This window comes from Simochromis diagramma, unplaced genomic scaffold (genome assembly GCF_900408965.1).
Source record: "Simochromis diagramma unplaced genomic scaffold, fSimDia1.1 OVJJ01000344.1, whole genome shotgun sequence".
NCBI classification, from domain to species: domain Eukaryota; kingdom Metazoa; phylum Chordata; class Actinopteri; order Cichliformes; family Cichlidae; genus Simochromis; species Simochromis diagramma.
The window spans coordinates 9,884,635-9,909,373 of NW_024387375.1; the positions used below are offsets into that span (position 1 = coordinate 9,884,635).

General features: G+C 42.2%; 1 protein-coding gene across 3 annotated transcripts in view; it reads left to right on the forward strand.

The window, feature by feature from the left end:
• Nucleotides 1–5,711: 5,711 nt before the first annotated feature.
• gucy1a2 (guanylate cyclase 1, soluble, alpha 2) overlaps nt 5,712–24,739 on the forward strand; it is a 48,473-nt gene continuing 29,445 nt past the window's right edge. Inside the window, exons 1-5 of one of the 3 annotated variants that reach the window (XM_040008982.1) lie at nt 5,712–6,849; nt 6,942–7,275; nt 16,343–16,404; nt 17,825–17,934; nt 20,548–21,458. In XM_040008982.1, coding sequence (XP_039864916.1) covers nt 6,958–7,275; nt 16,343–16,404; nt 17,825–17,934; nt 20,548–21,458 — 1,401 coding nt within the window. In that variant the 5' untranslated portion in view covers nt 5,712–6,849; nt 6,942–6,957. Of the gene's footprint in view, nt 7,276–16,342; nt 16,405–17,824; nt 17,935–20,547; nt 21,459–24,739 lie in introns of all 3 variants that reach the window. The other 2 variants (XM_040008983.1, XM_040008981.1) reach the window with 2 other exon arrangements.

Sequence of the window (24,739 nt, forward strand, 5' to 3'; positions counted from 1 at the left end):
GACCTCTAACCTGCACAATTGAATATAGTTTACGTCTCAGAGGTTCCAGAACTAATTGGTATTTCTTTATAATTTTTTAGGGTCTTATAATATAAAATGCTTGAAATGACAGGACGATACTGCCACCGCCATGCTTTACCATAGGTATGGTGTTCTTTTGGTGTTGCAACACCAAAACACATCTTTTGGCACAAGTTTCCCACATGCTTTCGGGAAACTTGATTTTTTTTTCCGGGGAGCTTTGTTTTTGCAAATTGTAGCTGAACTTGATTGTTTTTGTTTTGTTTTTTTCTTTAGTCCGTCTTGCAACCCTACCTCAAACTCCAAACGTATGGAGAATATTGGAGTTTGTCGTTCCAAGTAGTATACAACCAGCATGGTTGCACCTTCTGGAAATTCCTGCAGCTCCTTCAGTGTTGCTGTAGACCTGTAGAACCTTTGGCAGCCTACTTGACTAGTTTTCATCTTGTCTTTTCATCAGTTTTGTGGGGACAATCAGTTCTTTGCAATGTCACTGTTGCCCCAAAATCTTTGGGCATCTGCCGGAAAGATGAAGATGAAGAGGAATGTAACCTTTCAGCATGACAATGACCGCAAGCATACATCCAAATCAACAAAAGATTGGCTTAATCAGAAGAAAATTAAAGGTTTGGGCATCCCATCCAGAGTCCAAATCTAAATCCTAAACGAGAATGTGTGGGGCAATGTGAAGGGCTGTGCACAAGAGATGCCCTTGCAATGACAAGCGGACAAATACTGCCATGTCAAGGTGTGCCATGCAGACTAATACTGAATGCTGTGATTAAATCAAAATGTGCATTTGTTTTGATGTGTGTGCACAGTTGTGCAACCAGCTTAGATTTTTACTTTTGTGTTTTTACTCACAGATTTGTTTGTTTTTTATAGTTGAATTGTAAATGTTATAGGTCACATTAAAGGTGGGCAAAGCTTTGAAATGATTCAACGTGGTCTGATTATTTAACATCACAAAAACCTGGCCCTTTAATTGTACAGTGGATACTAAATTAAAGCCCTTGTCTCTATGCCATACCCACCATTCTCATCTCTTGCCAATGCTGCCCTTCTCTGCCTTTCCAGCCGTGGGATTTAATTTCTTTCTCAGTGGTCTCATGATCCTTTCCAGCTGTCACTTAATTCTAAAAGAGGGTTCCATGTCATCACCACATAGGCAAGTGTACACACATGCTCATATGTCAGAGCATTGCAACCTTTAGACCTAGTCTGTTGTGGATACACGCCTCTCGTGAGCAGTGGGCAGGATTGCCCCAGCATGCAACCTTGGCAGTTTTTCGGTTAGAGCATTGGCTTTCTTATAGGTTTGCTGCTTCATTGACCCCTGTTATTTTCAGGTTTCATCTGAGATACTGTTTGAAGCATCGGCACATCTGGTTTGTGTTGAATTTCAAAGAATCACACAGAGAAAGATTTGATTTTGCAAAGTTTGTGTATATGGTCACAGATTATTAAAGAAAAGCACTAAATTAGGATCCGTCCATTGATACAGCTGTGTCAGAAAACATAACAGAGTGACTGGGTACCTCACTGCAGTTCCTCCTGTTCTTTTTTTCTTACATTTTTAACCTGTGGGTACACAGAACAGGGACTCTTTATTTAATAAGGAACATTATTAAAATACTCCTCAGACGGCACTGGTCGGCACTTTTATTAAGAGAAATCAGGTGTGTTATGAGACCAGGGAGATTGCCCCTTACTTGTAGTATGAGCACTGACAAAATTTCATTTCCCTGAAAAGGCAGTGTTATGTGTTATTATTGTTGTTTTTATGAGCGATCAATAATCTGTGTGTTGTTTATTATTTTTTCTATGTGCATAGAAAAAAGTGACAGTTTTGGCATAAATATGCTGCACTTACCGCCATGAACGTGATGCAGCTGACAAAAAGAAAAACAAAGCCATCACTCAATACGTGAAATCAAAAGTCGGGTCACATTCCGGTCATTTACGTGGAAATTTGGCTAAATCTATGACATACTTCTTTATGCAATTTCCTACTCTTTAACCCTGGTTGTACTTAAAAAAAAAAACATCCTCATGACCAGTAAAGCAGGTTGTTTATATTGTACATGTGTCAGAGAGGCACAGTTTCACGGTTAATAGCGTCAGAGTGGCGTGGAGTGATGTACGGTTATGGCCAATTAGATTGGCTTCTGGCAGATTTATGACCAAATCAGCCATTTGTCTTCTCCCATCCCTGCCTTAGCTGGCCTGACTCCTGGTATTCTGCAAACCCCCGGCACCATCCTGTTGCATCTGCTGTAGCTTTTGGTTCATTTATGCCCCCACCCACTCTGCCTCAGTATAGACAGGAGGTAGATATTTGACAGAGAGATAAGACAATAACATGAGTGTATGTCTTCTGCGTCACAAAATTGAAACCGACATGCCTGCTTAGCAGCGCTCGCCACAGACACACGCGCAGCAGAACGAAAGGATCTTAAAGGCATGACTCACTGGTGTGTGCCATGGGCCTGAACCTTTCTTATCTTTGTGCATTCCATAACTACACGCATTGCATCTTTTACTGGCTTAAACTCCAGTGATGCTGTTTCCTGTGTGGCTTTGTCTATATGTGGGTTTTTGCTCCATTTCACAAGTATGGATTTAAATACTTCTCATTCTGTGTGTGTTGTACTGCACTGGTTAAATTGTGTGACAGTATGGCTGGTATTGTTTTTATCTTTTGAGTCTGCTGGTGTGCAGTACTGTGGAATGAACTACTGGAAAGCTGGTTTTGAGTGGGCCGTTGTGGCAGTTTATAGTTCTGCCTCTGTCTTTTCTGCAGATAGATTTCATCAGTCATGCAAAATACAGATGCGCAACTTTCCAGGGATCGTAATTGAGGTCAGGTCAGAAGACACGTGTGGTCTGAGTAGAAAGAGCCATGGTGCAAGTGTTCCCTTTCATCTTTTAAGATCCTGTCACTCAGATTTATGTATTTTGTAACTTCGCCCATATGAAGAGTTAAAACTATTTATTTTCCAGGGTTGGCTGTTGCCTGAAAAATCATCACAAGATGCTTTTTAGTCATTTTCATAAATTCACTTTTCTCCACCCACTCCACCCTGCGTGCCGTCACCCCTCTTTTGCATGTTACGTGGTGTATGCTGTACAGTGCAGCGATGAATGTCCAGACCTCTACAATTGGAGAGACCAAACAGCCACTTCACAAGCGCATGGCACAACATAGAAGAGCCACCTCCACAGGACAAGACTCAGCAGTCCATCTGCATCTTAAGGATAAAGGACACTCTTTCGAGGATGCCAATGTTCACATTTTGGACAGAGAGGACAGATGGTTTGAAAGAGGAGTGAAAGAAGCCATTTACGTCCACTGTGAGCGACCATCTTTGAACAGAGGCGGTGGTTTACGACACCAACTGTCTGCCATCTATTATCCAGTTTTGAGTTCCCTTCCCAGAGGCCTTAACGCTCACTCACATCCTGGGCCATCTGACCTCAGGAAATCACATGATAGGGTGGAGCCAGGTTTCACAATGAGCTCACCCGAAACCCTGGCTGATTGTGACCTAAACCCGCTTTCACACCTTGGCTCATGTGATTAGGTAGAGGATCATCGGGGGTCCTTTTGTCCCTCTTTGGAGGGAAACTCCCACTAGGTTTAAATCTGGGACTCCCCACCATTTGACCTTAGAACCGAAGAAGCTTCTCGGATGAGAGGTGAAACGGCTTCAAGCAACTTAAAGAAGTCCAGACGCTTTTCTTTCCAAGCTCCTTAGACTACGATGACCTGGATGACCGAGAACCTTCACAGACGTAATCTGTTTTACTTCGACTGACTTTCATTCCTCTTCTGTCCAGTGCATACCTCCACCTCTCCAGACTCTCTTCCCCCTGCTCCCCACTCTCACCACAGATCACATCATACTCCACGTAGACTCCTGCCCGACCTCATCTGTCAGCCCGTCCATCCACCATTGCGAACACGTACTGTGCATCCATCAATCCTTTTTAAATTCTGTAGGAAAAGCAAGGAGCTGTGCCAAGAACACTCAAGGTTGGACTGCTTCATCCGTTATTTCAATGATGACATTTCTATTGTCTAATGGCATCCGTGTTACATGCGCCTATTGAAGGAGATTACCACAGTATTTCAATAGTTGCCCTTTCTATCTGTTCTGCTTCCATGATAGCACAGTCAGTGATCTGTTGCCCTGTCTGTACTTAGCTTTAGATGGCTGGCAGCCAGCTCGAGGCAGTCTCTCAGCTGGTAGGCTTATCTCCTTTGGAACATCATTTATTCTATTGTAGTGTTGGCTTTATTAAATGCCCACATTATGACTGATGGATGGCAGACTGATGCAGACAGATAAGGAAAGAAAAAGAAGGCGTTCGTGTGTGTGTGTGTGAGTGTGTGGTTGTCTATGCACAAGAGAAAGTGTGTGGGTGTGAGTTAGAGAGAAGAGAAAAAATAAAATGATATGCAGTGGATTGGGGTCACGCTGCTCCAGAAAGTCAAATGAATTAGCTCGCACCTTCAGGAAATTGTGTTAGGGTGTGTGAGCATATACATGCACTATGTCTGTCTGACTCAGTGTCTTTCTGATTGGTCCATTGGGGCCATTAATGAACATGATCTGCTAATAGAGGTCAAGGTCGCGACTGTTGTTAGCGCCAGACTGATCGTCATTCTGTCCTCTGATCAGATACAGCAAGCATGTGCCACCGCCGCGAGCTCCATTATCACCCTTTAGAGCCATGTTCGTCCATGTAAACCCGAGCTGAACATATCTGGCACATTGCCACGGACCTGGCTTATTGACCACGGCTGTTGTTTGATTACAATCAGATGCTGCTCGAGTGCCATTTCCTGTTAGTTAATTGAGGAGCAGACTGTTGTCTGCCAAGATTTCACAATTATGAAACCATGTTAATGACAGTATGGAGACTTCCATCTTTAATTCATTTAATGTAAAAGTATTGCATTCACTGTGTACTAATTACAGCCATTTTTATATTTCACCCCTTTTCCAGTTGCTCAAAAGTAAATGGACAAACTTACATAATTTTAAACAAAATGATTGTCTTTAATACTTTACATGGTGTTCATATTACACACATTCACAGTAGAGTCTACAACACATTTTGAACTACAGATCAATTGAGAATGTATAAATAGCCTATTTGAAATGAATGAATAGTTGATTCGTCTTTAATTACTGTTTCAGAGAGCATGTTTTTTGCTTTTTGTTTTTGGAGAAAACATCTGCTTTCATCCAAGGTAACGTCACTTTTTACTTAAGATCTGAAAACACACAACCACAGTGATTTAAATCTATTTTATTGAAAGTGAAAATGGCAGTGTTGGAATCAAAAATGATCAATACTGATTCTGTATTAATAAACATTTAAAGTTTAATGAAGACTATCCGGTGCATTCAAAGCATTGGTAGTATATCCTTCATGGGGGATGTGCTTCCCACACTCACTGAAATGGAAGCCCAGGTCCCTTTATAATCTTATGAGCTACTTTTGCTAGCTATTTTAGGGAACAGCCCTCACTTGGCGCCTTTTCATTTAACGCTTTTCCCGAGCACTTTATACAACAGTTTGTCATTGTCCAATTACTTTTGTCCAATGTGTGCGTGAGTGTGTGTGTGTGTGTGTGTGTGTGTGTGTGTGTGTGTGGGGGGGGGGGTTATGTATGAAAATGGCTCTAATTCCTAATACGAAAGGCATAATAATAAACAATAAATAAAAGTAATAATAAATACAAAATAAAAAATGTAATACAAAAATAAACTAAAGTACAAAGACTATGACATTGCCCAACTCCGTCTGTCTATCGATTGGCTCTGGTTTGTTTTCCAGCGCAGAGTAGCGCGTTGACGCGTACTTCACAGCGCGTGCTTCGCAGATTAGAAGCACCGCTGGCGCGTGCTGCTGCTGCTGGCTCACCTTTCGCGCTCACTCTCTCGCGCGCTTTTACCTTTCTAGCTCACCTCTACCCCGGCCACTTCTTAAAGCAACAAAAAAAGGGCCAAGGAGCTGCCGTGAAGGAGCGGAAATAAAAAGATGGAGGAATGCCCGGACTGCGGTTAGCAGCTGGAGGACCGACAAGAGAACCGCTGTCGCAGAGGACTAAGAGCAGGAGGAGGAGGAGGAGAGAGAGGGAAGCAGACGCATCTCACATCTGCGGTGACTTTGGGGATTTCTGGGCAGCGTGAGGAGAAAAAAAGGAAGATACGTTACATTTTTTTCTGATGCTGTTAAATTCTCCCGCGTGCAAGAGGAATAATTACCATGTGTTTGGATTATCGGTGGACCAGCGCGTTATGCTCTGCAGTTTCGGCAATTAGGGGGACATGTCCTTCAAAATAGTTGCGTCTTTTATTAAAAATAAACACTGTTGCCGGGCGTGATGAATTCTTCCGCTCCTCATTTTTAATCGGAAGCATCCGCTGGAGTGTTTGGCCACCCGGGGGAGCGGCGAGGAGGACGTTTTTTAGGGGGGTAACGGAGGACGGTTTTAAAGAGGTGATACCCTCCCCCTTCATAAATGTTTGCGTGCCGTTAGTGCTCTCGCTCTCAGTCGACCTCACCCCCTCCTCTCTCTCTCTTTCCCCGCGTCTCACACGCAGGCAAACGCGTCTCATATGCATACACAGACACGGGCAGGACTGGACATTATCTCACCCGCACACCGACACAGCATGCGCGCATAATCACACACACACACACACACACACACAAACACACACATACACATACACACAAGCCTTTCCTCTCAACCAGCCAGCCCTCCCTCCCCCCACTATCTGATGACTCCCCGGTGTACAGGTGGACGTGGTACGGAGCCGACTGTAGCATCATCCTCATCCTTAACACCGCCACTGTTATCATCATCACCATCCTCCTCCTCCTCCTCCTCTTCTTCTCAGCAGCACAACCACCACCATGTCCTCGTCGTCGCGCAAGATCTCCTCCGAGTCGTTCAGCAGCTCGGTGGGCTCGGACTGTGGGCTCGAAAGCCCCGGGGGAGACGGAGGGGACGGCGGGTTGGAGCCGGCGGAGGAGATCCGAGGGTGCCCCTTCTCTTCCTTCCCATCCTCCCACAGAGCGGTGCTCTGGAACGGCCGCAGCCCCGCCGAGAGGACCGTGTGCCCGGCGGGTGAGGAGCAAGCACCCGGCGGACCCCACAAGAGGGTCACCAGGAGGAGAAGGGTGAACCTCGACTCGCTGGGGGAGAGCCTGAGGCGGCTGACCTCACCCACGGTAGGATTTCAAACAAGTGTGAAAAAGCTTCACCCTCATCAATTGTCTTTAACATGTTTCTAAAGAAAGTTGCAGTGATTCAGGTGCATTTTGCCTCCTGCAGTCAGAATATTGGTCACATCAGGGACTTAAAGTGTGTGTGAATTTGTGTAAACGATAAAGTATTCTTCTAAATCATTAAAAAACGCCTTGTTTGTCATACAATTAGGTCAATTACTGACCAAATCAGGTCTCCTGAAGATGAAACCTGTAATTTAAAAACCAGCAGGGTCAAATATCCTGATGCATTTATTTCACTGCTCAGAGATGTCTCCAAAGTTCAGAAGGAACAAAAACAACCCAACAACAACATTCAAGCCTCTCCACATTAGTGTGTTACTCCTAAAAACCCAGACAATGTCTTTTCTTACATCATGATAGGATGTGTGCTGTGCTGTCTACGAAAAAAGCCTCTTTTCATCCTTCACCTCTGATAGCCTGAATCATCTGGCTGATTATATAATAAATATGTTGTTGTGAGTTAGAGAGAGACAGAGAGAGCGATGCCCATGGCTCGTCTGTGTGTATGCGAGGATGCTGGGAGTGTGGCGAATGAGCCTGCTGCTGTGTCTGCGTGTCTCAGTTGTGTGACAGGCTGTAATACAATAAAACCGCTATTAGAACTGAGTGCGATTGTGATGGATGGCGTGTTATTAGGGAATCTGCTATTGCACTGTCCCTCGCGATGGTACATCGGTTTGGGATTTGATTGCATCTGTTGTTCTGTAGTTACTCAACAATAGAAAATAAGTAAACAGATGGACAGACAGATGTGGGCAAAACAAAAGTACCAGTTGGGGACAGGACATCAGCTTTTAAATAAATTATACCACAATCTCCAATACTTATGATATTAAGGTATTTGCATATTATCAGTGTCACCATAATGTTGCTTTTTGGTGCCTTAAAACTGGGTTTAAGCACTCGCCTATTCCAAACTTCTGTCTGGACAGAGAAGATATTTCCTAGAGATATTTGTAAGCACCAGAAAAATGTGCATGCTACGAATAAACTGGGGAATAAAACAACAAATCGAGGAATAGGATGACTGTTGTGAATGTCTCTTTGTACCTGATTTGCTCAAGTATAAAAGAAGCTTATTTAGCCACAGTGCTTCAGTAAAAACATCTGTTAGTTTAGGTGCATAAAAATAATTTAAAAATACTATAGTGCGTTTATTGCAAGTAGTCTGTCGTTACATCCTGATGCCTGTTTAGGATATTGAACTGTAAATTTTGTCATGAAGGAGTTCAGTAGACATTGCCCAACTCTAAAAACGACAAAATCAGCGCAAGAGTAGTCTTCTTGCTGTGTTGTGAGTGAAATATGTATCTATCCTGAGTATTTGGTCATTGGTTTGTGACTTTGCAATTTCATGCTGAAAATCTAAAAGATTATGAACCTGAGTAGTTTGTGATAGTTTGGCCATGGTTTAACATGAGTGGGAAGTAAATCAGACACAAGCTGAAGACTTTGAGCCACAAAGTGTGTTGCTGAGACTTGAGACAGGCCGGAGACATGTCCAGGGTCTACTTTGCCTCTCACCCTATGACAGCTGGGATCGGCTCCAGCACCCCCATGACTGTGACTTGAATAAACCAAAGAAGATGGATGGATAAATGGAGTGCCACATTGACTCCATAGACTGTGTGTAAAATATGGAATTAACTTCCAGGTCCTGATATGCTCTAATGCAAAATTGTGTTAAACTTGTGTTGTTGTTTTTTTTTGCTAATAACCAGCAAACCGTGACTCGTCTGTTTTGCAAAAACAAACGTGTCCAAGACTAAAGACGACTCCTCGTGTCGTAATTTAGCACCTCAGTAAACACTTCCTTAACGAGTTTATAGCTTCACTTACTCAAGTCTTACTGAATACAGCGTGATGTTCATTCTACATTACTTATGTTTACAGCACTTTTTAAAACACACAATTACAAAGTGCTGCAATGCTTGGATAAAACTACACATTAAAGATAAGTTTTCAGTTCCCAGCATACAGTCAAACATAAGGTCATACTTCTAGTCCCACATGCATACTTCCATGCACGTATTAGAATCAAACCAAAGCCAAATATAAAAATTAAGGAAAAGACAATTTATAAAAATGAATTTTCAGCAGTTTTCAGCATTCAGGGCTGAGGATGGCTGATCCAAAATTTTAGGTGTTGCAACCTAAAAAGTGCGATCGCCTCTGGTTTTAAAATGGAGTGTGTAACAGTTAAGAGGTCCCGATTGAATGATCAGAGAAGCCAGGCTCAGTAGGTCTGCTATATAGCAGCAGGAGCATGGCCATGTAGGACTTTAATAGTTATTGATAAAGTTTTAACACAGATTCTGAGCTTTAATGGAACCCAGTGAAGAGAAGCATAAAGAGAAGTGAAAAGCAGACCAGCTGAAGGCGGATCTTAGATGTAAGAATCTGGACTGGATAAGCTTTGAGATGTGAGTCAAAATCAAAATTTGATATTGCTTACAACTGACCAGCTTAGAGTAGCAGTCAGGGCTGAGCCCGAGATTGAACTGGAGGCTGTTGAGGTTGTTGGGCTTAACAGTAAAATACAGAATAGCAATGATGCGTGTATTCTGTATGTTTACCCCTGGGTATACAGAATACACGCATCATGGTGTGGCTGTCTATCGATTATTGTGTCTCCCAATGATGATCATGAGAGTTGTGATGGTGATTAGGTCAACTCAAATCATCAAAATGTAAGTCCACAAATGTCAGTGGCGTTGTCCATTGTTTATATACAGCCTATGCTTGATTCCCTTTGGTACCGGCACTAGGTTCAGTGTTTTTATTTAAAAAAATACTTTAAACTTCACAGTCCTTGTTCCTTTTATCCCTGAGTAGATTTTAGGGATCAAAGACATGGATGTAATGGGGATTTTTTTTCTTGACAGTCAAAATGGCCTGAAATGGTGAAAATGAAGGCAGCAGCACTGTAAAGTCTTGTCTTGTTTGTGGTCTGTTGGGGGACTAATGAAGAATAAAGCTTTGTCAGATGTTACCGCTGGGATGCTTCGTCATCGCAGCGGTAACATCTTGTTCCACTTGGACAGAGATAAGTATAATAGCTGAATAGATGACCATTAGGTATACAATACATAACAGTCTTTGCTTCTAATCTGCTCTCATATGGTTACAAGATCTGTGTGTACTCCACGGAGCAAGAGCACTCCTGTGTTTTCATCAGGCTACGGTTGGTTGCGGGAATAGGTTTCTCCAAATTGCAAACACTCAGCTCTCATGCTCCCATTCCTGCGAGAAATAGATGTTGTGGTGAAATCGATGCAGAAGAGCAGCGATTGTCTGCTTTTCTTTTCTTTTTTTTTCAATGGCCAGGCATAACCTCGCAAAATAACAATATTCAATAGCATAGCTGAAAAAAACTGAAGTTGGTGTATATTGGAGAGGACCAGTGAGAGCCAGCTTCAACTCTCAGCTGCAGCTCTTACTGGCCCTGATCTTTAATAGATCTATGAAAAAATAGGGAAGAGGGAACACTTAAAGACTGATTAGTATAACACTCAATGATGGTAATATCCAGCATTTACTGTACATGTGGATGACTCTGTGGAACTGTGTGTGTGTGTCTACATGCATGTATGTGGTTTTTTTTTTGCAATAATATGCAACAGTTTGGCATCCTTACAGGGTCATTATGATGTGCTTTGATCACAGAAAAAGGGAAAATGTCCAAGGTCTGATGGGCATTTGTGTGTTAGAGCAGCTCTGCCAAAAAGCCGTGGCGTAAACGTCTCCTTATCATGTTTCTTTACTATGGAAATGTAGGGAGGGATAGAAACAGGAATGGGGAGGGATTAAAATGGAGCCGTAAGTAGCGACATACATATGCAAATTAACTCACTGACTGATCAAACAACACGTTGTTTATTATCTTTTTTGTTCTCCCTCTCACACAAACTCTGCTCAAGCACACAATGGGTGCGTGCAGAAGCAGTGTCGACTACTGATTGCACTGGACCGTGACCGACGGAACAGAGCGTGCTCTCTGTGGTTGTCTTCACACTGACCTAGAAGAAATAACACACACAGATACATCCGTGCTCACCCACAATTACATGTGGTCAAATGCTCTGCCTGTTTCTTGTGCGCTTAGTTTTGTGTACACACATGAAGGGTGGCCATTAGCTTTGTGACCTGTAATGCTGATCAGCCCTGAGTGTTGGTCACAGATATGAAAAAAGTGAAACTCTAGAGTACGTCCTAGAGTGTAAATCCTTAAAGAGTAGATCAGTGTTGCTGGAAGCTACACTGCTTACAAATATCGATTACCTGTTACATAATTAATTAATTATATGATTACCTTCCTGCTGCTGTCTGTCATCTTCTCCCCTGTGGATTTCTTCACAATGAGTTTGTCACCTTCTGGTGACTTTACCCACATTTATATTGTATAAGGAGTCATGAAGTACTGACTCTGCTAATTCAAATTGGTGGAGGAATCTTCATGTTTTAATAAATAAACTTACTGGCCACTTTATTAGACACACTGCTTTAAGCTGTTAAGCCTCCAGCAGTTTTCTGATCTCCGCAATCTCCTCCCTTTTGCTCCCATCTTTGGGTGCGTGGGTGCTTAAGAGGTTAACTGCTCATTTGTGCAGATATCTAAGCCAATCGTGTGGCGGTAAATCAGTGCATTTAGGCATGTAGACACGGTCAAGACGACCTGCTGAAGTTCAATCTGAGCATTAGAATAGGGATGAAAGATGAAGGGTCAGAATTTGGTGCAAACAAGATAAAAGTATGAATCCATCTTGTCTTGCATCTGGTGGTGGTGTAATTTTGGGTTTCTTGCCACAGTACCAGCTGAGCATCATGTCACAATGCACTTAATCTCATACTGGTTTCTTGAACACCACAGTGACTTCAGTGTACTTAAATGAGCTCCACAGCCATCAGATCTCAATCCAACAGAGCACTTTTGGGGTGTGGTGGAACCTCATGGATATGCAACCTGCAATACCTGTATGATGCTGTCATGTCAATATTAGCACAATTTCCTATTCCACACAGTCTATCACAATCCAAACAATCAATAATCACATCAGATGCAGCTGTTATTTCATTAAAACTGTTGTTTTTTGTACTGTTAAATTACATTTTTTAGAAGATGAACATTTCCTCCTTAGCTCTAGCAGCTAAGGCAGACAGGTTTAGCAGACGTGTTAGCTGACAGCACCACCTACAAGCAGAGCATGGTTCCTCAACCCAAATGACCATGCATAGCACAGGGGTGGGAGCTGTTCTAAAGGGGATATCACACAGACACACACACAAAGGTACCAAGTATACAAAAAAGCACAAGTCATGAACTCTGTTTGTTCAGATACATTTTTTTTACTGAAACTGGATCTGAGTAGCTGCAATTGTGACATATAACAGTATTTTAACAGCTAATGGGCCTGTGAGTAATCAAGGCTGAAGGTTGTTACTGACTTATTAAAGGCCTTACACTGGATGCTTTCCTTTGGATTGACTTTTATTCCTGCATAGCTGTCCCCAAGTGACCAGAGTTTACCTCACCTCTGCAAGCTGAGATTTTGTTTCCCTTAAATATACAAGAAAAATCTCCACGAGCCGTCTTAGAGAAGAGTGTTGTGGTTAAATGCATGCTGGAGGAGGCCTGCAGACGAGTTGACACACACACACACACAACTCCCAAATGTCAACCATGCATTGTGCAGACCTCCGTGTTGGGAAAATTGGCTGCTTTATTCGACTCATGTCCAGAGGCTGGTTTGAAATGTGAAAGTGTAGAAGAAAACAGGACAGTTCAAAACAAACAGATGCGCAACCGTATCCGAACAAACCTCTGTGCAAAGCGTAGGTCGACCTTTGTAGTGACAATTTTCAAACCTGTTTTGTTTTTGCTTTCCATCCGTTTGTCAGACACGGTTTTCTAAAGTGATTTACAATGAGTGTGTTCAACCTTTGTAGAGGAAGCAGCTAGATGTCATAAAATATTCACTCCACTCTCGTGTCTGAGACACTGGCTGCATTACGCTTACGCTTATCGCGCTTTATAGTCACATTAACTGCTGAACTGTTCTCAGAGAGAGCCTTAAAATCCAGATAAAATGCAACGATTGGTATTCATTTTATATAGTATGCAATTTAACATGTTCATTATCACCCATTCAGTATCGTTCTGTTGCTCCCAGCTGAGAGTTTAAATAACCCACAGCAACAAGTTGGGCATCTTGATTTGGTAACTCGACGCTTACCAAATCCTACCATCTCAGCACCTTTGTGTAACTGAATGAGATTAATGTGTGTACAGTAAACAGGCCAGGGATGCAACAATGTAGACTAATGATCATGAGTGTGTACAGTAGGTTTGCACATTTAGGGCTGATACCAGTGTGTGCCTGTGTGTTTGGCCAGGTTTACAGTAAGTATTATTATAATGTAATGTGGCCAGTGAATAGCTTCATGAAAGATGCATTTAAAGGAGTCAGGCTGTCATGAGAAAACACTCGTTCTGTTCTGTACGTACATTTAATTCAGTTCAACTTTATTTATATAGCGCCAAATAAAAAGAGCTGTTGGTCCAAGGCGCTTTATGTTGTGAGGTAAATCCCAACCATTTGAGCAAGAAATTGGTGACAGTGGGAAGGAAAAACTCCCTTTTAACAGGAAGACCCTCCAACAGAATCTGGCTGAGGGAGGGGCAGCCGTCTGCCGTGACCAGTTGGCGATGACGAGAGGAAGACATGACAAAAAACACACATACATACACAACTATGCTGTTTAAAGAAGCTTTGTATGAATACACAGTGAAAGTATGTTGTTTTTCTTCACTATTGGTTTTTGAAAAGTACAGCCCATTGGGTGTGTTTATATCTGGGAGTTGTGCTCATGCTGTTTGGCTGATCTGTGGCCAACTGGTGCTAAAAAGTGACAAAACGTGTTTGTGTCATCAGGTGTTTTTGAAGCAGCTAACATGCAGGTTAGCTACAATATGACGTCTAACTGCGTTCACCTTTTAAAACGCCTGATGACGCACACACAGCCTGGTTCCCTGACTACTTCTCATCATTTCTCATGTTTTTTGTGCTGCATGTTCACAACTCACTAGCCTTTATGTTTGTCATTCCCTCTCTGTCTGCAAGACACACACACACACACACACACACACACACACACACACACACACACACACACACACACACACACACACACACACACACACACACACACACACTGTCCGGAGTGGGTGGAGGCCTCAGAATGACCTCTCCAGCTGGCACACTGTGTTCTAGTATTGTCACTACAGCCTTGTATTTCAGCTGTACCACAGATAATCACATTGGACCCGCCCTCTCAAGCTTAGGCTGTCAGTAACGCAAAACACGGCAGCTGTACACACATGCACACGGACAGTTAATCTCATTGTGTTATGGTCATTTTGACATTTTTATTTAACAATATTGTTTTGGGGTTTTTTTCTGAAATTTGGATGATAACAATATAAAAGGGATTAGAAAAAATCCGTTTGGATGGAGGCTAGTTATCCCCCCCCCCCCCCCCAAGGCTAGTAGAAAATCAAATTCACAACAGAAAAAGCAGTTTTACTCATTTACCCCTCTGTCACATCAGACGTTTTAACTTGTCATATGAAGAGGACAGATGTTCCTAATATCACTATCAATTTAAATTATTCCAATTTCAGGATCCCGGTAGGCCATGACCATTGGACAGTGAACTGCACAACCATAAACCTGAGGCATCTTAAACAGCTTCAGCCATTGTTAATGTTATTCACACCTGTGCTGTACTGTGACATGGCAAAAGGTCTTGAGTGGAAACAAAGCCTGTTACATATTAATCTATCTTGGCTACAGTTACACATCAAGGCTGACTTGATCACAAGTAATCTGATTGGATTTTTTATATCAGACTGGATCATGTTTTGAAAATGCATTGTACAAAAGAAGAAGAAGTAGAAGAAGAAGAAGAAAAAGGACTGAAATTATTGTTGAGCTGTCCAGGATGTACCCTTGCCCTGGTGTCAGCTGGAATAGATACCCACCCTGCCTAACCCCGGCTGGATAAGCCGATAAGAGGATGGATGGATAGAATCAGTGAAATGTGATTTCATTAGGTCTTTGTTTTCAGTACGTGTTGTCGAAAACTTGTTAAAAATGCTGCGGCCAGATTGTTAACACATTCTAGCAAGCAAGCTCATGACACTCCCATTTGTTTTAAAATTCCTGTGCTAATGTACAGGTCAGGCTCCAGATCATATATCTCAGTTTCTTACAAAATACGCTGCTGCTCGCTGTCTTCATTCACGGAATCTGTTATTTGTTCTTCCTCGTACACGACTAAAGACCAGGGGGACAGCGCCTTTCAGTCTGTGGCACCAAGGCTGTGAAACAGTTTACCATCACAACCCTGTTTAGCTGATTCTGTGGACTATTTTAAAAAGCAGTTAATTTTTTTTAACAGGCTCTCTACTAAGAATTTTATTGAAATATTATTACTATTTATTTATTTTTAAACTACCTGGTTATTTTATCATCTTGCCGTCTTATTGTGCCTTTTAATAAGCAAAATTAGTGCGATCCTATCAGAGCAATGGATTTCAAAAACAAAATGCATTTGGATTTTACAGTTGGTCAAACCTTTGCATCAATGTCCGTGTGTCCCTGAAAAACCACACGGCCACAGACCAAAGACATGCTGGTGATTCTAAATAAAGTATAAACTGAGGCACATGTCATCCTCTGACAGCTGGCACAGCTGGAGAATTGGTTAAGGAAATGAAAAATGTTAAAATGTGTCCATATCTACACACATGTTTTCAAGCTGAGGTGTAATACCAACTGAAAGATCAGCAATGAATCATGAACAAATTTTTATTGGTTAAAATTTGGAGTTTGGTAAATTAGAGTGTGAAGTTAAAGGGCCATGCCATTTATCATAAAAAAATAATTCAAATGAGGAGAAACAAAAAAAAAAAAGCTTTTCTAATATTTTTCACTTCTGCTTGCAGACGCAGACTGTTCAGGAAGCTCTACAGCGGACTCTACAGTTCTACAGACAACAGGAGATCAGGTAAGGCTGGCTTGCAGTCAGTCTCTCTTTCTCTCTTTTATTGGCCTCCGGTGCGTGGAAACTTCTTCTGTCACTTGCTGTCTTTCTGCTGTCTTGTCTCTGTATCCCCGCCGCTCATTCTCTCTCTTTTTTCCTTGTTTTTCTCACTTGGCTCACTGTCACACATGTTCATACGCACACCTGTTCAGAACCTGTGAACCTTGCTCGTGTCTCTGCTATCTCCCGTTCTCCCCTCTGTCTTCTCTTCCTCTGTTTCTGCCACACTAATACAAGCGAGACAGACAAACACACGCACACATACATATATAGACACACACTCCTTCACCTCTTGTCTCGGGCTCTCTCGCCATCCTGCCCTGTCAAAACTGTAAGACACAGTAGAGAGGCTTCAGTCGGGCGTAACACAAGTAAGCATTGTTCACGAAGCATACACTGCATACTGATACAGACCCTGGACTGTGACCTGGACTTCTACTGTTATTTTCTTTAACTTTCCTGACCACTCTGCTTTTCACACTTTGGCCTCAGTTGTTGTCGTTCGGTATTTTCTTGCTTCAATAAATGTACTTCATTAAGTAATTACCAGAATTCCCACAAGTAATACTCATCTTGCCTCTAATTTTGGAGCATCACAGTGCATGTAATTGTGGCATAAAGATTAGGGAATAAGCTTGCGAGCAAAAGGCCTCTGAACTGTCTGACAAGGAAACAAATAAAAACATTCCTTATTTGCATTGTTGAGGTGACCTTGAGCATTTTTCCATGCCTCTCTGTTGTCCATCTGCTTCTGCTGGCTCTGCTAAGTGATCAGCAAATATGAACGTGTGCAGGGTATGCATCAGGTCACAGAAAACGCTAAAAAACATATGTACTCAATTACCATTGAAAGTCCCGAGCCAATCAGCTAGTGTCTCTGCCAAGTGTAAAGTTTGTTGGAGAAGGATTATGCTGTGGGGTTGCTTTTCAGGAGTTGGGCTCGGCCCCTTAGTTCCAGTGAAAAGAATTCTTAATGCTTCAGAATACCAAAATATTTCAGACAATTTAATGTTCCCAACTTTGTAGGAACAGTTCAGGGATGACCCCTTCCTTTTCCAACATGACTGCACACCAGTGCACAAAACAAGGTCCATTAAGACATGGATGAGTGAGTATGGTGTGGAAGAACTTGATTGGCCTGCACAGAGTCCTGATCTCAACCCGACAGAACATGTTTGGGATGAATTAGAGTGGAGACTGTGAGCCAGACTTTCTCGTCCAATATCAGTGTGTGACCTCACAAATGTGCTTCTGGAAGAATGGTCAAAAATTCCTATAAACACACTCCTAAACCTTCCAAAATAGTGCAAATGTAATTTCTCATCACAGAGACCATTCATGATGAACCACCATAACTTATGTGTTTGGTTTGTTTCCTTTACAGGTGCCAGGAAGTTGGAGGGGAGAGACGAGAGGAGAAATGTCCATTTCTAGAGAATTCTGGTTCAGAGGAGGATGTTCTACAAATCCTCCAATACATGGCCACCATACTGGGTAAGTATATGAGATAAAGGTAGATGGGAGTGTGTTTGCCACAGATCCTGCCTTTGTGTTTTTTCCCTCCCCATTTGCATGTCCTTCAATATTAACATAGTTATTTGTGCATGTACATACACAGAACCATCCCCCAGAGGCTTGACTTGGAAAATACATTGTAGACACTTCTAAGCCTTTTAAAGGAGATGCGGTATCATGGGTAGTGTGCATGCAGTCGCAAATATACAACTATTTACAAGGATAAGCAAACACACACCACCACACACTGTATGACTCACTATGGGGGCTTCTACTGTCTCCAATGCCCAGCATCAAACACACACACATGCACACGCACACACACACACATGCACGCACACTGTCCTGGTGAGTCACTCAGTACAGCTTCTTCTTCCCTCTGTTACATCTAAGATCTCTTCCTGCCTCCATCTACAGTCTCGTACGTCCTTTGAGTCTTTTTAAAAAAATGTAATGTTCTGATTTTCTGCATTTTCTCGGTAAGCCGGTGTTACAGTACGGCGTTTATGTCTGTTTTGGGAAGGTGTTTGCCTATGCAAATGTGCTAGCATGCAGTCTTCCAAAAAAAACAACCCAGTGACACTTCGCTCAACGTGGATGACGCTGTGCAGAGGTCGAATGCTTATTGGCTAAAAAAAATGAGCCTTAACAGGAAAGAAAGTGACAGTGGAAAAAAGTAGCATAAAAAGCAAAGACTTTGCTCGTAGTGGACACATTTCAATGTTTTTTGCACTCAGTTTAGCTTAAAGACTGCTTATTTCAGACACTGCACTGTGGTGACAGTATATAGCTATTATGTGTTCACTGGCTTTAGAAGCTATCTGTACACTCTGCATGGGTCCAATTCAAAGCAGTGTTTTAACCATTACCACCACTATGTTCATAACGTTGACTCTAGCGATAGCAGTAAAAAGTAATCCTTCTCGCATCCTACCCTTAGAATTACCAGTTAACCTAACCTCACTAACTGCATGTCTTTGGACTGTGGGAATCTAGAGTACCGAGAGAGAACCCACACAAACAAGGGGAGAACCTGCAAACTCAACACAGGTGGTGGAATCGAACTCAGGACCTTCTTGGTGTTAGACAACAGTGCTAACCACCATATCCTTTAATTTCTGTAATGAGTAAGAACGCATTCATGCATTATTTTTATGCCACTTTCTGATAAAAGCATCCAGCTCATTAATACTCTTTGGTTTCTGTGCTGCCAACCCACCAACGATTTTCAGTGAGAATAAAAGCTGAAGTCAGAGACATCAACTGAAGGATATTTGAGGAATGATTTCTAAACTTTGGGCTGATTCAACTCTTCAGTTTACACTTGGAGGGAAATGGATTCTGTAATCAAATCAATCCAAGTTTTATGTACTTCTTGGTCAAAAATGTACTCTGCTGTGGTCTCCAGCTGTGACATCCATATAGTCTATACTCAAACTTTTGTCCTCACCATGCCTCTCCTTTCCCAGCAAAACTGGCAGTTATTTTATAATGCTCCTAATAGAAAAACTGGAGCTAAGCTAAGGCATCATCCATCATTAGCTTTCTTTCCCCATAGATCACTAATGGCGTTTCACTAAGGTGCTCCATTTTTTTAAAGGAAACATTTACAAAACCCCATTTAGGCCTCTTTTATCTGTGATTTCATTCTTTTGGTCATCATCCTGAGCGCATGACTGTTGGAAGAAGAGTACAAATCAGCTGATAAATAACTGATACCTGTACCATGGTTCATCTTAATAATAATAATAATACATTTTATTTATAGAGCTTTTCAAGGACAGCCAAGGACATGTACAAAAAAGCGAACAAAAAACAAGTAAAGGAGAACTAATTAGTGTTTAGATTACGCAGTTGTGTCACATAAAGCGAAACACTGAGGCCTACAGAGGATTTGGCTTTTGCTTGGACAACTGCATATACTCTCAGGCACAAGAGTACCAAAATTTCTTCTGTGACGTCAGAAGACTATATTAATCTCTAATCTGGATTCACTGACTGTGCTGTTCGCAGTTTTGTTTTTCTGTGAGCCTGTTTTGTCGGACCTTTTGATGTCTTTAATTATACTTCACAAATTCTGTGGATTTTCTTCCGTATTTATTTATTTTTTTACAGTTTTATCCTGTTTTGAGGTTTTATTTACGTCAAATGTCGCTTTGACTTTTTTCTAATCTTTTAATCCCATTTTTTTTCTGTCACTCAACAAGCACCCGACATGTTTATTTTATTTTATCTGTATTAATTATTTTAGCACAGCTTTGATGTTTGATTACTCAAAACACTGATTTTCTCTGCTCGATATCCCTGAAATGATTTTTTCTGCTGGATTTGAATCTCTGTCTAAACATACCATGGAGTAAAGATAATGTTGGGTTTCATATAAATTGCCGCTGTAACAGAAAATCATACTCGTGTAGGCATCAAAACATTAAAGTGCATATTTCTTCTTCAAAAACAGGAGAGTATCTTCTCCAATATGTTGATAGTTTAGCTGTTTAGTTCACTGTCTATGATATCAAAGCTATGTTTACATCCTCAGAAGAGTGCAATACAGCGTGGCTGACACTGGTGTTTCTCATCCCCCTGTCCCAGGAGTACCATTCTGTGAGCTGCGAGAGCATTTTGGAGAGGAGTTCTTTGGTCTCTGCTTTGAAGAAAATGAACGTGTACTTCGGGCTGTGGGTGGCAACCTCCAGGATTTCTTCAATGGCTTTGACGCCATTTTGGAACACATTCGCACCTCTACGGGGCGCCGTGCCTCATCTGAGAGCCCCTCCTTCCAGTGTAAGGACCCCCGTGAGGAGGACAAAGGCAGAAGAAAATTGGACAAAGTTGGAGATCAGACAGAAAGAAATGGAGGAGGAAAAATATTGGTTCTTCATTGCTTCAACCCTGCCCCTGTTGTCGGGTTGGTCATGCCGGGGTTGATCAGAGCTGTTGCCAGGCGTATCTTTCATTCACAAGTGGAGGTGGAAGAGGTGCCCCCTCTAACTCCCTTGTTGCCCAATAAAGATGCAGAAAACACAGACTGTGACTCGACGACCCCGACCCCGACCGCGTCTCCCACTGCCTCACCCTCCTCATCCCCATCCCCTCCCTCTCCTTTCCCGACCACTGCTCCGACAGTTTGCCTCTCCTTCCAAATCCAGGAGACCAGCCCTCTTTGCATCTCTTCCCTCCCCAACGCCGCCTCGGCGACCGGTAAACGACCCCCCCTCTCGATCTCCACCAACCCCAGCGATCTGCGCATTGGCCTGGCCACGTTTTGCCGTGCCTTTCCATTTCACCTTGTCCTGGGGCCTCACATGGAGCTACTGCAGCTTGGGGAAGGACTGAGGAAACAGACTCGTATAGAGACTTACCGGAGCCTCTCGTTCAGGGACTGTTTTGAGATTGTCTCACCTAAGATGGATCCCTCATTTCAAGGCATCCTACTGAGGCTTGCATCCCCATTTACTATCCGTACCAGGCCTGACACCACACAAGCGGACATCAAGGAGAAGGTAAAGCTATCCTACATGGAAGATTAACTCCAGATTCCAAGTTCTTAAGTAATGAGGTCACTATTGTCATGTATTAATCAACACATCCTGAAAATCTAACCATGCCATGATTTTATTCCAGATGTATGTGCTGTCTTTGTTGCCACAGACACAGAGATTGTTAACAAGCATGATGCACTTGTGCTGTTGGAACAGCTTACATTCTGTATCACTGTTAAAACAAGCATGGCTGAAAAATGGCACTGCCTTTAGATCAGTGAACTGTGGCTTAGTTTTGGGCAGACTGATCCATGTTTAGCCTGATTAGAAGAGCATGCACTCTTTGTCATGTCCCAGCGTAGGGCTTTATGCACCGTGGAAAAAATGGAATCTTTGTTCTGCCTTGGTATCACATGAAAGTTTCCTCTAAATTAGTGCAAGAAGGCCACAGTTTTATTGTCTTTATAGTTACAAATTTCCCCAGATACCGATTTGTTTAATGTGTCCTAAGTCAAGGCTGAATTTAGTATAGCTAAATTTGAACTTCTCTGTCTTGTCTTTCATCCCCCCCCCAAAAAAAAGAGTAGTCATGTGTTGCTGCTAACACATGACTCCTCTTTTTTTTTGACTACTCTTTGTTTGTATTGAACTCTGTTCCACGTCATCACATCAACGCCCACAGGCTTGTAATGATTTTGCTCAGGAGAGGTGTGGTTTGAATTGGTTCCAGTTTGCGAGAAAGAATTAATCAGTGGGATTTGTGTGCTATATCCAGCTCTGTATTGATTGGATGGTCTCCACAGGTCGCCAGCGATAGCACCGAACACCCTGACGCTAAACAGAATCGACAGATAAGAGATTAATCAGAGCAGCCACGGTGCTGCTCTGTGTATGTGTGGTTGTGTGATTGAGTGAGTGAGATAGGTATGTCTTGAGCTTAAGCTGCAGAGAGGTACATTAATTTTATAGATTCATATCTACCATATCCGCAGGTCATGAGATATTTACATCTTTGATCCACCTTGAAGCTGAAAGCTAGTTTCTGATCATTTTGGCTACAAATTTCTTCCCATCCACCTCGAACCAAAGGCTTGAGCATGAAGAAAAAACGGTGTTTTAGGTAAATAAGTGATATTTGTTTGATTTTAAATCACTTGGAGGGTTGTTTTCATATTTATGCGTTTGTCCTGTTCCTCTGCTGTCCTTTTTAGTGGTTGCTTGTGTAACAGGTGGCTTATTCTGTGTTCAGATGAGAGATGAGATGATTTTAATGAGACAGTGCCAGGACTTATGCAGGCAGACTGTTTTGGCAATTCTAAGCACAGATGCTATTTTTACTCTTGTAGGCAAAGCAACACCATGAGCAAAAGGGTGGGTGAATATAGATGGTGTGGAAGATATGGAAAGAAATCTTTACCTATTGGCTTTGTAGCGGGCGCAATAGCTGGGGCAATGAAATGACTACATGTATCATATATAGTGGCAAGTTAAATGAATTGCAATGTGAAGCTATAGTGAGTGGCACACAATGTGTTTAAAATCTCACCATGTTATGCTCCTTGTCTAAGCACTGTTTGCTCCAGTCATTGCCCTGGCACGGCAGCTAGCAGTTAAAATTCATTTTTAAACTAAACTGACGTAAATATTTCAATAAAATACCTGTATAAATAATTGAAAATCATAGAATTTGTTTTACTTTTATGCAAGACGATAAGTGGGTACATCAAGGAAGTCATACTCATTTTACATCATCGGCCACTTTGATCTTAAGTGGGCTGGACCAGTGAAACTAAATGATAGGCGTGCAAGTTCTGGTAGCTGGTAGCTCATTGCAGAGACTTTTCTGCAATTATAAAAGCTAAAGTTTTCATGAATTCACTGAAAATGTCCTTTTTTTAAAAAGTGACAATTTTAAGAACTATTGCCCTTAATTACCACATTTCAATACTGTAATAATTTCTTAAAATAAAGCACTTATTTGGGCATGGTTGTTGTCTGAAAAATGCAAGCTGCAATGTAGATGCTAAGATGCATATATAGAAGGTTCAGTTTAAGTGTTGTCAGTCTTGCTTTGGCCATTTTTAGTTCTTGATCCATTCATTTGCACAGCTACACAGGTTCATGTCCTGGACACACGTATGCAGAGGCACACAATAACAATGAACCGCAAAGTCCACATTCCACATGCCCTCAGCAGTCGGATCCCCCCTCTTCACAGTCAGATCTCAAGCACCACTACAGCGTCTCCTCTCAAGCTTTCATCTTCTCTCTGTCAGTGTCTCTTAAAAATTCACTGTAATTCTCTCTCACCTCTCTCTCCTTCTCTGCTGCTTACTGAGGTCTGTCTCTTCCTTCACAAAGCTTTTCTGCTTCTTATCTCCAAGCCTTTTCATTTTCTTCCATTTCTTCGGGGAGTAAATTAATTTTAAAAATGTTTTTATCGATTAAAAAATGCAGCTATGATTGCTTCAAAAATGCCAGATGCATCTGGTTGGCAAAGCACAAACACAAGTTACTGATTGGTGCTACGGGCAAAAGATTGCGTGTGAAATCAGGTTTAAAATCATCCACAGTCCTCTGGTCGAAAAAGGTATTTTAGCACATCTATGTTTACTTCAGAGTCAGTGAGGCTTCCTTCTGTGTGCGTCACCAGTGACCAAACCTGGCACTGCTGAAATTTAAGTTATATATCGTCTCCAAACTCCAAATACTATTTGCTAGAGACTTTAAAATATGTGTTTCCAGAGCAGGCAAATGTAGTTTTTCCCTAATTTTTGCCCGGTGAATCTTGTGTCACCTGGGCATACAGGCAGAAAAAAAACAAGAGGATGGGCTGACATTTTCACCAGAAAGGGCAGACAGTGAAGGCGACAGGCCAAGGTAAAGAGGCCTCACTCCAGTGCCGTGCAATGTGTGTGCTTGTTTGGATGGCCTTCACTGAATTTTCAGTTTGACTTCTTTCCTCTCTTCGCCCAGGGATATGTGCTGTGCAAGAGACCTACTGAAAAGGTCAGCTTGGTCTTTGTGCGCAGCGAACACTGTGGTCAACACACTGAGTGCAAACAGAGTGCACTCTTATATACTCACCTCTAACCGATGCATCATCGCCTTCGTCATGTTTCTCCCACACTGGAGTTTACGTCTGCCTGTTAGTAGGGGTGGGCGATATAAACGATATACGATTGAAACGATATAAATTTGGCCAACGATAGAGATTTTGACTATACTGCTCTATCGTGATAGCGCATGTTGATGATGTCATCAAGCTGCGCCTGTTTTGGTCGAAAGCATCGCAGTGGCTA